Source organism: Pelodiscus sinensis, chromosome 1, assembly GCF_049634645.1.
Source record: "Pelodiscus sinensis isolate JC-2024 chromosome 1, ASM4963464v1, whole genome shotgun sequence".
NCBI classification, from domain to species: Eukaryota; Metazoa; Chordata; order Testudines; family Trionychidae; genus Pelodiscus; species Pelodiscus sinensis.
In genome coordinates this window covers 200235143-200250575 of record NC_134711.1, presented here as the reverse complement: position 1 = coordinate 200250575, position 15433 = coordinate 200235143, and the positions used below count along the sequence as shown (strand labels likewise).

The 15433-nt window shown below is 41.8% G+C and overlaps 1 protein-coding gene across 11 annotated transcripts in view; it reads right to left on the bottom strand.

Annotated features, from left to right (window-relative positions):
• DMD (dystrophin) overlaps positions 1–15433 on the bottom strand; it is a 2108520-nt gene that overhangs the window by 766213 nt on the left and 1326874 nt on the right. For all 11 annotated transcript variants that reach the window (XM_075916549.1, XM_075916586.1, XM_075916651.1 and 8 more), the window contains one exon: positions 6462–6637. In XM_075916549.1, coding sequence (XP_075772664.1) covers positions 6462–6637 — 176 coding nt within the window. The remainder of the gene's footprint in view (positions 1–6461; positions 6638–15433) is intronic.

Sequence of the window (15433 nt, the reverse complement as noted above, 5' to 3'; positions counted from 1 at the left end):
TTTACTGTTTTATTCAGTTCAACTTTATAGTGATTAGTGTAAGTTTAACAAGAATCTCAGTGTTTTCATCACCCCTTTGACTTCTAAAAAGCTTGCATTTAAAGACAACATTCTGAGTATTAAATAGCCTTTCATTTATGCTCATTCTTCATAGAGGGAGACATTAAAAACAATTGAATTGGGATGTAATTTTTGCTGCTGTTGGGGTCCTGGGTACTTCATTTTTTTGAAAATTATTCTTTTACTACACTGAAAAATAAACACAGCAATGTTTCAATACACAGAGACATTCTTAGGCCATGTCTGCACTATGGGCATTACAGTGGCACAGCTACTGCACAGCAGCTATCCCTCAGTGGTGCTATAATGAAGACACTTTCTTTAGGGCATATCTACACAGCAGGGCTAACGTCAGATAAAGCGATGCAACTCTGGCTACATCAATTATGTAGCTTAAAATGAAATAGCTCATTTCAGCTTTTGGTGCTATCTACTCAGCAGAAAGTCTGAGAAAGAGCACTCTTCCTTTGACTTCATTTACTCCTCATACAATGACAGTTACAAAAGTCGGAGTAAGAAGTCCTCCAGCTCAACATTATTTTTACATGATATTGTAATAACTGCGTGTAGTGTAGACACGGACTATGTTATTCCCGAATAAGACCGCTGTGTAGACATACCCATAGTAACAGAAAGGGTTTTCCCATTAATTTAGGTTGTCACAGTTCAGGGCAACTACACCCATATTCCCTCCTCATGTCCCAGGAAGTGTACCAACTCATGGATATCCAGCTCCCCTGTTGCCACCTATCTTAGGCAGACACCTTCATCTCTCTCCCTCATAATCAGGACATTTCCAGGCTGTAAGTTTCCTGCCTACACCGTGAATTACCCAGAAAGGTCAAACTATCTAAGCAGACCAATGTCTGGCTTTGCTTTCTTTTTTGAGAGCTATGAACAGGGTAATTCCCCACTATTTTAAGTTACCACCCAACTCTTTACAAGAAAGCACATTTATTTTTGAGTTAACAAGATTACAAAGACAACATATTAAAGACAATAACATAACTTATACACAGGCTAATAAGCTTATTATTGCGACTGGCTAAGGATGAGAAGGATAACAAGAAAGGTTTCTACAGGCATGTTAACAAGAAGAAGGTGATCAGAGAGGGTGTGCAGCCCCTACTGAATGAAGGAGGTAATCTAGTGACAGATGATGTGGGGAAAGCTGAAGTACTCAATACTTTCTTTGCCTCTGTATTCACGGACATGTTAGGCTCCCGGACTAATGTGCTAAGTGACGCAAGATAGGATGAAGATGGACAGCCCTTGGTGGGTAAAGAACAGGTTAGGAACTATTTAGAAAAGCTAAACGTATACAAATCCATGGGTCCGGACTTAATGCATCTGAGGGTACTGAGAGAGTTGGCAAATGTCATTGAGGAGCCTTTGGCCATTATCTTTGAAAAGTCGTGGAGGTCGGGAGAAATCCCAGATGATTGGAAAAAGGCAAATGTAATACCCATCTTCAAAAAAAGGGAAGAAGGATGATTTAGGGAACTATAGGCTGGTCAGTCTTATCTCAGTTCCTGAAAAAATCATGGAAGGGATCCTTAAGGAATCCATTTTGAGGCACTTGGAAGAGAGAAAAGTATTAGGAATAGTCAGCATTGGAGAGGGTCTAGCGGAGGGCAACCAAAATGATTAGGGGGCTGGAGCATATGACCTATGAGGAGAGACTGAGGGATTTGGGGTTTGTTTAGTCTGCAGAAGCAAAGAGTGAGGGGGGATTTGATAGCAGCCTTCAACTTCCTGAAGGAAGGTTCCAAAGAGGATGGAGAGAGGCTGTTCTCAGTAGTGACAGATGGCAGAACAAGGAGCAATGGTCTCAAGTTGTGGTGGGAGAGGTCCAGGTTGGATATTGGGAAAAACTATTTCACTAGGAGGGTAGTGAAGCACTGCAATGGGTTACCTAGGGAGGTGGTTGAGTCTCCATCCCTAGAAGTGTTTAAGTCTCAACTTGACAAAGCCCTGGCCGGGTTGATTTAGTTGGTATTGGTCCTTCCTAGAGCAGGGGGCTGGACTTGATGACCTTCTGAGGTCTCTTCCAACTCTATGGTTCTTATCACAGATCACTTCCCTCCCCCTTCTCTACAAAGGCTCTGGGGCTACTTTCCAGGTACCCTTTGTCCTGCCTCTTCCTTGGGGGCAGAGGGGGAAGAACTCACCACTACCATTTCCCCAGGGAAATGACCTATTCGCTAGGCCATGCCCAAACCAGCCCCACCACCTTACTTTCCAGGCACCCTTTATCTGACATCGTCCTGAAGGGTGGGGGCGGGACTAGATCCCACCACCCTAACCTCCTCAGGTGTACATCCGATCCCCTAGGCCACACAGGAATGCACCCCAACAGTATTCCAACTGTTCCCTAAAGACTGGGTCATTCTCCTTGCAGAGAAGGTCCTACTTCTATCCATTTGCTGGATCAGAACAAAAGCTCTGAGTCAGGCTATTTATACCAAAATCCTTTCCTCATTTCTAGGTTCTTTACAGTGTCTAGCTGAACCCAGAAGTCCCCCCTAGAAGGTAATACCTCTCTGGAGATAATATAACCTGAGTGAATTCTTCTAACCATGCCCTGACTTAGTTCCTGTAGAGGCTGTAGTTACCCTCCTACATGGAATTACATACAAGCCACTGCCCACAATGTTACAGAAAATGAACATAGTAAGAGCTAAAGATATTAAAGGAAATTGACATATTTGTCACATCTCCCCAGGTAGTGGTGGCAAGACTAAGGGAAGAAGTCTTTCATAGACATAGTGGGACCCACACCATGAGTATGGTTGGCATAATTACAAGGTTCAGGAGTGTGAATTTTTCACATCTCTGAGAACTAGCTATGTTTACCTAACTTCTAGATGTTGACCAGCATTAGTTTATACTATGTGAGTAATTAAACTAGAGGTTTTTTTTTTTTAAGTTAAAGGACACTTTATATTCTGAGAAATTAAATGAAATTGCAGAACACACATTACAATGTCATCATGACAGATACGTGGGTGCTCTTTCAGACTTGTGGACATTGTGCATTGACCTACCATTAAAATGATGTTTTCTCTATGCATATTTTGATTTAAATACTTCTCAACAGAGGACTGTCTGGGGTAGATCAGGCAGGAAGGAGGAAGTAGCTCAAGATGGTCTACTAATAGCTTCCACTATAGGATGGTTATGGAATGATGCTTGAACAATTAGCTCTGATGACTCTCTTGTTCCTCAAGCCAGCATACAGAACAGATTTGACCAGGAAGGATCAAAACCTAACAGCACATGAGGAGAATGATAAAATTTCAGGGTTTGAAAGGACTTTTTTGAGCATGGGATCTGAGACACACTCAAAGGATATATCAATACACAGATGGAAGGTGTAATGCCCAGCTCAGGTACAGAGAAAGAGACAGACACAGACACACACACCGTCTATGATTAAACCACCATGCTAAAAGGAACACTGCTCAAATACAGTCCACTTGAGACTCTAAACACATACTCACACTGGAAGCCTATGCCACCATTGGTGGTGCTGCAGCCACACTGCTATTCTATGTACACTAGCTTGAGCAAAGCTACAACATATCTGTCTACCCAAGATGGGAATCCAGTGCAGCCATTTCCAAACCTCAGGAACCAGCTGGGGTGCCTGAAGGAGCCAGCCAGTTGTTTTTTGTTTAAAAATCTTTTTTTTCCAACTAATGCTTTGATTAACTGCTGTACAGAGATACTTTACATTAGGAAGGCTGTTGATCAATATATCCCTGGTCACTTGTTCTTGAAGGAAGGAAATTCAGGTGCACCAAGCCGAGTCAGACTTATAGGGTGGTGAGTGCACACAGGGTAGATTGACTCACGTCCCCGTTGTAGAGTAGGATTCCACCCAGGAACAGATAAGGGCTGCTGGAAGCCGAAGAACTGAGCTGGATGCTCTCAGAGAGACCAGAAAGAGGACAAAAGTCTAGCTAGCCCTGCAACTGTGACAGCCATTAATGACATTACAATAGCAGCCAAAAATTCATGGCAATTTGATACTATCTTTTAGTATCAAGATCTTTTTCCTGATTAGTTCACTAGGATTTTTTATACTTAAAATTACCCAACTGCTAGCTAGAAAAAATATCATAGCCGGTACAAGTCTATTAGGGCTCGTCTACATTGGCCCCTTTTCCGAAAGGGGCATGTTAATTTCAGAGATCGTAATAGGGAAATCCTTTTAGAAAAGCCGGAAAAGAGCGTCTACACTAGCCCCAATCCTCCGGAAAAAGCGCCCTTTTCCGGAGGATCTTATTCCTACTTCAAAGAATATCATACTCCTACTTCAAAAAATATCATAGCCGGTACAAGTCTATTAGGATAGAATATCATATTCCTACTTAGAATATCATAGTCCTACTTCAAAAAATATCATACCCGGTACAAGTCTATTAGGGCTCGTCTACATTGGCCCCTTTTCCGAAAGGGGCATGTTAATTTCAGAGATCATAATAGGGAAATCCGCGGGGGATTTAAATATCCCCCGCGGCATTTAAATAAAAATGTCCGCCGCTTTTTTCTGGCTTTTCTAAAAGCCGGAAAAGAGCATCTACACTGGCCACTTTGAAGTAGGAATAAGATCCTCCGGAAAAGGGCGCTTTTTCCGGAGGATCGGGGCCAGTGTAGACGCTCTTTTCCGGCTTTTCTAAAAGCCGGAAAAAAGCGGCGGACATTTTTATTTAAATGCCGCGGGGGATATTTAAATCCCCCGCGGATTTCCCTATTACGATCTCTGAAATTAACATGCCCCTTTCGGAAAAGGGGCCAATGTAGACGTAGCCTTATTGGTTTTTTTTTCTGGTTAATGCAATGTAGCTTATTTAGAGAATTGGACTGTGTTATTCCCAGGAGCAGCCAGTTGATTCTATTCTTGTTTACTGCAGAGTATGTGGAAGGAAATTTAGCAATTCAGTGGACCACAGAGAGAGCCTGAAGCCAAAGTGGCATTTAGATATACATTTGTAACTATGAAATGAAAAAAAGATGGAGATGAAACTGCCAGACCAGACCTGGGACAGAATTTACATTTGTGGTCAAAGCTCAACCCCCAATCCTCCTTTTACATGCTGCTGCTGCAGCAGCATACACAGCGATTAACATGATGTTATTCTTAGCACTTGCATAAAAGGTAGGGGGCTTGGAAATACAGCTGGTTTTCGGTGGTGCAAAGAATAGTTTTTAGTGTGATAAATAAAGGCCAAGCTCTCCCTGGTGTAACAAGAAACATTAGCAACACCACCTGGAAACACAAGGGAAAGAACCATTTAAAGCCATCCAATTGCATCAGCTTGCTTTTGGCATTCTCATCTTTTAATAAATTCCAAGGGAGAGTTTAATGATAATTAAAGGCAGCAATAACCTTTCAGGATTCCCACCTCACTCCCTTTTGGATGTGAACATCTTTCCAGGTCCTCCCTCTCAACAATTGCCTATGCTGAAAAAGGGCAATCCTTCGTGTAACAATGAGACATGTAACAATGAAGGGCAATCCTTCATTTAAGCAGTGAACAAACTGTTGCGCACTATTGGTCTTCCTCCTAAATACCATACTCATCACTGAACCTTATTCAAGAGACACTCATTCCTGAAAAAATAACTTGTAGGTGAAGACTGGCATACAACTACTGTATTTGAAAGAAGCACTGATAGTTAAATTTCAGCCCGACATTTAAATTTAGGAAATAACAAGCTTTTATAAACACCCAACATCAATAGAAATCTTTGTGTGTGTTTTTTTTATTCAAAGGACATACTTTCTTCCAAAAGGAAAAGCACTCTCCCTATAATAGTTGTAACTCAAACACTGCAGCATCCCGTTAGTGCAGGAGAATAAGACACTGATTCAGTTAAATTGACTAATCAATTGTCTTTTATCAAAGCTGAGCTATATGCCAAAAGCAAACAGATATCAAACAGGGTGAAAAGTAAATAATATTGTTAGAATTATTCCCTAAAATGTCATTTGTGCCATAGGTACAGAAGCCTTTTTTATGTATAATTTTAATGACATGCTATCAGGAAAAATGGCACTTTAAAATGCTTGTTAAAATGTGAGCCCAGGGGTAAACTACCTATAGAAAATCATCAATTTGTTGTTTGGCTTTTCTAAAAATAATGTCGTGTTAATGCTGTTTATGTTTAAACATTAGCTGTGGAAGCAGCTGGGGGTGTTTGTTATGGAGGAGGTAAGGAGGCTTGGTAGATACGAACTGGACAAGTAAACAAGGATAATATATTTAATTAATGATAATTAAATATGAATATTTAACGAACAGTCCAACGGGTTCCCTTAAGTGTCTTTGTTACAAGAAAATCTGAAATAACCAGAAATGATTTCAGAATATCCATGTTCTCTCATAACCTACCTCTTTCTTCTTTCTGCCAGCTGCCTGCAGACTTCCTGCCACCGAAAATTCAGGCTACCCAGCTTTTCCTTTAGTACGTTAGCATCTGCTGTTGATGACTGCTCAATAATATCCTCACTGGTTATATTTAATGTTCTGATAACAGTCTGCTGTTGTCCAATGCCATCCTGCAGCTCCTGTAAAATATATATATATTTTTTAAATGTCAAAAATGAAAATACATTCCTGATAAAAATCCTTTTATTCAAGCATGAATCAAAAATGCTTTACCAACTATAAATCTAGTAGAAAGAGCTCTGTGGGAAAGTTTTTCTGTACTCTGAATCCCAAATGTATACATCCAAAAGGCAGGAAGAGAGAAAGGAAGCTTTTATGTTTTTGTAACAAGCACCTTTTCAGCTCAGATTCTTCCTCTTTTTTTTTCTTTGAGTGTTCTAGTCTGTTAGAGAATGTTTTAATCTACAGATCAATTAGCGGGAAATCCTCTTGAGCAAATTCAGTTGTTCCCCTACAGAGATGCACCGTGTCTAGTAGCACACAAAGTGTTGGAAAATGTGAAATCAAACACAGTATTTTGGTTTTGTATTAACCGTCAATAAAAGTAGTGACAAGAAACATTGACAGAAACAAGCAGACTGCTTATTTATACCTCTGAAGTACTTTTCCGAATCCTTCTATGGAATACATCCACTCCTATTTGTGAAAGGCTTGATAATCAACTACTCTATACATCTTAGAAAAAATATACTCCTGATAAAATCCTTACTTTTGTCTATATACAATGAAATGCAGAACTACTAAAAATAAAACCAAAACAGTGCTTATGGACAATATGTTATTCTTCACTAAAGACACTCAATTCAATGTCCTATATATCTTTCATTACTAGAATCCCAGTATTCTACTTGTTATCTTAATTAATCATTAGTAATCAGAGTCCTGACATGTAACAACCTTCCACATTCACACAGCTAGTAAACTTGAAAAAATATAGATTTGAAAAAGGACAATTAGAACCATTTATATTTAGGGAATATAAGTTTTTAATCAGCAAAAACATCAAATGAATCTGACATTTTTATTTAACAATGGAACAAGATTGACTTTTCTTCTCCTTGAATGATTCTCAAAATGTATAAGCATGTGTGATGGATAAGAGGAGTGCATTTGGTGACTAAAAGGTTAAACTCAGATAGCTAGGGGATGTTGTCAGGGAGCCAGGAAAGCCAATGGGAGAAGGTGTTGAGATTTGAATAGGAAGATATATCTGCTTGCTGTGAGTTTTAATGTATGAGCTGGGGGAACAAGATTAATTAAACCAGGAAGAACTACCATGCCTATAAAGAATACTGGGTATGGACTGGACCTTGAAGCATGAATGTGAGAGTAGCTAGTGAATATCTATTTAGACAAGATCAGGTTATTTTCTTTCTTTTGTTGTTTGGTTAAACTCCTCCGTGCTGAGTCCATGTGCCTTGCCCCCATGCACTGTAATTAAGATGAATCCCAGAGATACAATTCTCTGTGTTTTAATCTGTTCTTTTCTCAATTGCATTATAACACCTAGAAACCTAGTATGTGTTACCTTTGTGGAGGCAGGTCTTCCACATCTTCTTTTTTGTTTTGTTAATAAAATCACCTTTTTAAGGCTATGATTTGATTCTTGTGTCCTGAAAGGTAGCAGGAGATCTGTGTATGTATGCCTAGGACTAAGAGGTCAGCTATCAGTGACTGCATTTTGTTTTCTCTTTTTCCCCTCAAGCTCTTTTGTAGTAAAAGAGTTTGAGGATGCCCCTCTGGAAGAAGGCAAAGTGCTTTCTTCCTGGGTTCAAGAAGAAAGCAGTTTTTGTTTCACTTGGTGGGGGCAGCCTATCTCCCAAATCCAAGGAATTTGTGACCTTGAGGAGCTTTTAAGCAGAAGCCTACAGAGGTAAGGTATTTTTAAGGTCTCTTACAAGCCCCCACCTTCTCCACTCAGAGTGCAGAACAGCCTTGACAGCATGTAAGTGTATAATGGAGATGTTAAACTTTTTATTGTTAAAATAAACACAAACAGTAAGAAGGAACTTGCTTTGCACTTTACCTCTTTTAGTTTGTTTGTTTGTTTTGTTATGTGGTGCCCAATCTCTACAAAATAGTAGTGACCAGGTTCAAAACATTGTACAGGAGAACCCAAACTTTGTGACGTTAATTGTATGAAATACTGCTCTTGGCAGGAGAGGGAAAAACACCTATATAACAACAGTGATGTTGATGAGGAACAAGTCAACATCTCTTCACATTCCATTGCCTTCAATGTACTAGAAATTGCTTTGCTGTTTGGTTTGAAGGACAAGAAGAAAGTGATTCACTGCACAATACTGCAATATAAGCACAATACATAAAATAATACTGAAGTGTTCAATTTAATAATTTCTGTGTTGCACAAAGTCCTTCATCCCCAATTCATTTGTATAATGGGATTCCACTCTATTTCTGTTTAAAATGCTGAATATTTATATACAGGCAGTCCCCGGGTTACGTACAAGATAGAGACTGTAGGTTTGTTCTTAAGTTGAATCTGTATGTAAGTCGGAACTGGCGTCCAGATTCAGCCGCTGCTCAAACTGACTGCCAGTTCTGACTTACATACAGGATCAACTTAAGAACCCCAGGCGTCCCCAAGTCAGCTGCTGCTGAAACTGATCAGCAGCTGATTCCAGGAAGCCCGGGGCAGAGCAACTTTGCCTCGGGCTTCCTGTAGTCAGCGCTGGTCAGTTTCAGCAGAAGCTGACTTGGGGACGCCTGAGGAAGAGCAGTTGGGGTGCTGCTGGGTTGCTCCAGTAGCGCCGCTCCTCGGTGCTACTGGACCAACCCAGCAGCACCCCATCTGCTCTGCCCCAGGCATCCTGATTCAGCCGCTGCTGAAACTGACCAGCAGCGGCTGAATCAGGACCTGGGGCAGAGCATCTGGGGTGCTGCCAGGTTGGTCCAGTAGTGCCCAGAGCGGTGCTGCAGGACCAATCGGCAGCGCCCCAGCTGCTCTGCCCCAGGGTCCAAAACAAAAGCCTGGTCTGCTGGGGGGGGGGGAAAACTAGCTGCGCCCCCCCCCAGCAGACCAGGGACACGGGGAGCAGAGCCGCAGTGGCAGCAGGGTGCCGCGCCTCTGAGGCTTTGCTCTGGCAAAGCCTCAGAGGCGCGGGACCCTGCCGCGGCTGCAGCTTCAGTCCCGGTGCCTGTGGTCTGCTGGGGACGGTCCCCAGCAGACCACAGGCTCCCGGACTGAAGCCGCAGCCGCGGGGGGGTCCCGCGCCTCTGAGGCTGTGCCAGAGCAAAGCCTCAGAGGCGCGGGGAACCGCCGCTGCTGCCACTTCAGTCCCGGTGCCTGTGGTCTGCTGGGGATGGTCCCCAGCAGACCACAGGCACCCGGACTGAAGCCGCAGCTGCGAGGGGGTCCCGCGCCTCTGAGGCTTTGCCAGAGCAAAGCCTCAGAGGCGCGGGGAACCGCCGCTGCTGCCACTTCAGTCCCGATGCCTGTGGTCTGCTGGGGACGGTCCCCAGCAGACCACAGGCACCCGGACTGAAGCAGTAGCAGCAGCGGTTCCCCGCGCTTCTGAGGCTTTGCTCTGGCAAAGCCTCAGAAGCGCGGGAACCCGCCCAGTACCTCTGGTCTGCTGGAGACCGTCTCCAGCAGACCAGGGGCACCGGAGCAGCTTATGAACGGGGCTTTCTCGCCCCGGAGCTCACAGGTAGCAATCCGCCACCTCGACCTCCGGGTCGAGAAAGCCCCGTTCGTATGTGCGGATATGACATAAGTCGGATCCGCGTAAGTCGGGGACTGCCTGTAGTCTTGTATCAAAAGCCTGACAACTTAGAAAATCCTCTTTTGGACCAACATACACCCATTTCCCCATTCCTGAATTTCTCTCTCTGGTTTTTGTTGCAGTTCTTCTGTTTCAAACAATTACAAATGTCACCCTTTAGTGAGTGGGAAAACCTCCTGTTGATCAAGTACCTGTTGAATTGGGCACCTATCAAATTGGGATAAAGTTAATTTTACAACCTAACCCAATCCCCATGTTCTGAGGCTGCTGAAAGAAAGGTGAAAAAAAATTCCTGTTCTAACCAACTGGGCAAACATGGAAAAGATTCCTTCCTAGTACTCAAAGGGCAAGTAGCATGATGCCTATAGCAAGGTCCTAAAAACCAACCCAACCCATTCTAAACCCTGTGAAGGAAAGGGAGTTCCTTTTTCCCAGCACAGAATGGTGTCCCTGGCTGGGAGAAGGGCTTATAAGCCTTCCTTACTTGAGCGTAAGGGTACCAATGAGCCCAGAGCACTTTCTGCTCCTTTCTGTCCAACTGACCAGCTACAAAGCCCTTCTCGAATCCACGGGAAGGAGAAGAACCCATGAGGATGGTCTACATATGTGTGTGCTTTCTCTAGAGGGGCTAAGAGTTTTCTTTCCTCTGGTATCAAGCCATGCCTGTGTGGGTGGCAGTGGCAGTGGGTGTATCAAGGTAGAGCATCTAGAACAGGGATGAGGCACAGCAGTGGGACAACCCGAGGCCTGGTTTACCCTAGAAAACTAAGTCAGTTTCAGGGGTCTGAAAAATCCACAGCTCTGAGCAGCACTAAGATGACGCAAATCTCTGTGTAGACAGCACTAGATCGATGGAAGAATGTTTCTGTTGACTTAGTTACTACCTTTTAGGGAGGTGGATAAACTACAGCAATGGGAATAGTTAGTGTCCACACTGAATGCTGCAGTGGCACATGTGTGCCATAGTAGTATCTTTAGTAAATACAAACACTCAGGAAGCTTTCATGGCCACTGTCCATGTGGTAAAAGCTTTATGGGAAAACAGAGGACTTTACTCTCTGAGTAATTTGGACACTGTGACAGTTTTAGATATCCAGGACCACAAGTCACTTTCTCATCCCCTGCCTCCAGTGAGAGGGAGTCTTCCTTGTGGTGGTTGTATATCAACTACCTGACACCACCACCTTTCAGCCACTCAAGAACTTAGAATAATCTTAAATAGGTGAAGGCTTTCTGCACATAAACCCTCTGAAATATTATTTTCATTGCTGATTTGTGGGTCTTCTGTCAAAGAAATAAGTCAGAACTTAGGAATCACACATTTTTTCTAATGTAAAGATCTTCCTAAACATGCATTATTACATAGTACTTCTCTGAAACATAGCTACTGAAATATGAAAATGGTATGACAGAGACAAGAAAAATATCAGAATATGAAGCAACCATAAATTCACAGTTTTAAAGACTCTGAAGACAGATGCAATAATTTTATAGCATCATTCATTTCTGAGAACTTGGCCTGAGGACGGTCATTATAATCAAATGCAGTATCTGAAAGTTTAGAGTTTGAAGAGGTGTCAAACAAGAGTACCTTTGAAGCCTTAAGTTGCATGGTAAACAGTGCTGTCATCCTGGTTTTGCAAGCAATATCCTTAATTTTATTTATGGGAAAGTGGGCCCATAGTGATTCTTGCAAATGCCCTATCTTCTTTCCCGTTCATTTCTACCTTCAAAAGACTGCTGGTTTTAAAATAGCCTCTCTGCAGTTTCTTCTTTGCTGATGCTAGTTCATTAGTCTGTTTTGCTGAACTCACACTTCAAAAAGCAGTACTTCCTGTCAAAAAAGTGCTGCCTATCGAAGGCCCTATGGAAGAGTCCATAAAGCAGTGGACTAGCACCAACTGTGGCCGGAATATTTAAAAAGAAGTAAAGGCTTTAATATAGAAAAACATGGAAAAAAAGAGGGGAAAAAGAATGGGAGACGAATAGGGAAAGGCATTATTAGGAAAGCGAGGGGGTGAGGAGAATGAAAATCATGGAGAACCAAACTCATAGGAGTAGAAAAGACTGAAAGGAAAAGAAAGAAGAGCTGAGTGACAAAACCTGAAGGGAAAAAAAAAAGAGTGTTGCAAGTGATTGAAAAGTAACAGAAGAGACTATAACTGCTCCTGTACCTATCCAAAGCATGATCCTTTTTTTTACAACAGTATCTCACCCTGCAGCCATAAAGGAAATTACTCACTCTGTCTTGCCCAATAAAAATGTTGATCGATAGGGCCAACGTCCCAATCTCTATGTTCATTGCACTGTCTACTCCTACTTTTCATTTTACACTCTGGACAATCAACCTGTATCTTCCTGAAGTTACCACCATCTTCCTGCTACAAACACACATCTCCCACACTCTCTCATTTTTAATGCATATTACAAAACTTTTGTACTAAAATACAGTATATATAAAACCCAGATGCTAGAGTCAGATCAATACAATATTAATACACTGTAAGATAAAATGATTAAAAAGCAATTATTTTCTTACTCACGTACTTACACTTCAATTTTAGATCAGAACTTTGTTTTCTGCTGAACACTCAAGTGTTTTATTTAGGCACTATGGTAGTGGGCACAGTTAAGAATTTGACCAGTGGAGACATACCTGTTTCAATTATATTCATGTACATTTTTTCAAACTTTGTGATTCACTCTAACGTGGCTCAGAGGCTGCATTCTTAGACAAAATACTGTAATCATATTTTCTAGTCCAAGTACCTTTCATATATTACCAGAAAAAAAATATGCAAGGTTCAGAGAGCTCCTTATTCCTTCAGTGCTGGGAATTTCCTCAGTCACATGAATGCTAATGCAAATGTTCAGTATAAATTAGATTCTTTCATCCTTACTCTCAGAGTGAGGGCACCCAACTTCTGTCGTGTTACTGAGCATGTTCAGTCAGTATGAGATTGCTTACCACAAGCCAAACCACAAATCAGGGGGTGGGAAGGCATGTGACATCCATCCCTCCATGTACGTGTGTCACCTTTGCTTACTCTCTTTAAAGTAGTACTACACACAGGGCTCGTCTACACTGGCCCCTTTTCCGGAAGGGGCATGTAAATTTCATGAGTCGTCGTAGGGAAATCCGTGGGGGATTTAAATATCCCCCGCGGCATTTAAATAAAAATGTCCGCCGCTTTTTTCCGGCTTTTAAAAAAGCCGGAAAAGAGCGTCTAGACTGGCCCCGATCCTCCGGAAAAAGCGCCCTTTTCCGGAGGCTCTTATTCCTACTTTGAAAAAGCGCCCTTTTCCGGAGGCTCTTATTCCTACTTCAAAGTAGGAATAAGAGCCTCCGGAAAAGGGCGCTTTTTCCGGAGGATCGGGGCCAGTCTAGACGCTCTTTTCCGGCTTTTTTAAAAGATGGAAAAAAGCGGCGGACATTTTTATTTAAATGCCGCAGGGGATATTTAAATCCCCCGCGGATTTCCCTACGACGACTCATGAAATTTACATGCCCCTTCCGGAAAAGGGGCCAGTGTAGACGAGCCCACATTGTTGCATTAACTTCACTATGACTACTTTCTGAATAATATCAGATTTAACATGACTAAGGCCATCAGAATCTTGGCCTATGTACACATACAAAATATTTTAAAACACATGTTTCAACAGCTCCTTGTTTAATTCTAGCAATCAGCAAGAGAGAAGCAAACAGTAGTAAAGTAGACCTGGCAACTGAAGATTGAGTGGAACAGCTACATAGAAAAATTCTGTTATCTGCTGTTGGTGAAAACATATGTAGGCAAGCTATCCACCTCTGGAGACAAACCTACAGACTACAGTACATTAAAAATGTAGACAGAATTAAGGTTCCCATCTTCAAATAAAGTTGTTTTGTTATTTAGATATCTGAAAACAGTGCACAGAAGCAGTTTGGTACATTTACCTCATCTCCATCAGTACTAAATACAGTCATTATGAGCATACTGCTATTAGAGACAATACCGAACAAATCCATAATGGCAAAATACTTAAAAGTATTACAAGCTCTGGGCAGTTTCATTTTATGAGCTCACATTACCAAGAAGATAGTCAAAAGTAAAAGAGAAAAATATTTTTGTATTTCAAATGAGCAGCCCCCTAAACAAGGGGTAATTATGTTTTCAAAATGCTCCACCTGTATGCAATTATACCAGCTGTTTTCTTAGCTAACACATCAATATTGAACTAGGGAACCACAAGAGTTAAATACATGACCTTAAGCTAAAGAGCCAACATACTGTAATTATTAGTTGTAAAGCCTCACATTCTGAGAGGGTCAGCAAAGAGGGAGAACTATAATACATATTCACCACATGGTTACACAATAGTCAGTGACAGCCTTATAGATTTAGGTGTCAGTAAATGTGCAATGATCTAGTCTACAGTGTTCATATTTTAGAGGGTGTCCACTTGAGACAGGCTAATGTTTTCAGGGGAGGAAAGTAAGTTCACTCTGAACAGGGAGCTATTTAGATATCTGTGTTAAGAATGATCATTTAGCTACTACTTCACATAGCAAGTCTGCAATTTTTCCCATTACCACCAATTTCAGTGTTTGCAGCTTCTGTTAAACCTTGAAATAAATCATGCAAGCATCTTAATTTTATCCCATGTTTGAGATACTCTTTCTCCCTTAGCTTACTTCAAGTTGGGTAATTCCTTTTCCTTTGCACCCCCCCTCCACATTCCAATCTCCGACTTCTCTCAGCCCTCAAACAGCCCCATACGTCTAAGCAGACAGCATGTAAAAAATTACTGTCCTCTGGTTCTAACATTTACTTTAGTTTTCTCTGCTACCACCCCCGCCCCCATTTCATATTTTGGTAATATTTAATAGAAGGGAGTTAAATCTGTAAAATGGAACATTCTTTCCTATTGGGTCCTGGCCAGCTATGCTAATCTTGTAAGCTCAGAGTTCTTCCTGGCCAGATGCGAGAACATTTGGAGCTCTAACACAAGTGAAACTTTGAACTTGTAAGATTTTAAGACACCTACCGTCACAACAAAAATTGCAAGAGCTGAGACTGATTTTTTTTAAAAGTGCTTTTAGATACCAGAGATTGTTTTCACCCTCTTTCAATAGTAATAAGGCTGTGTGTTAATGAAACTGTGGCTCATACAAGCTCAGGCAAT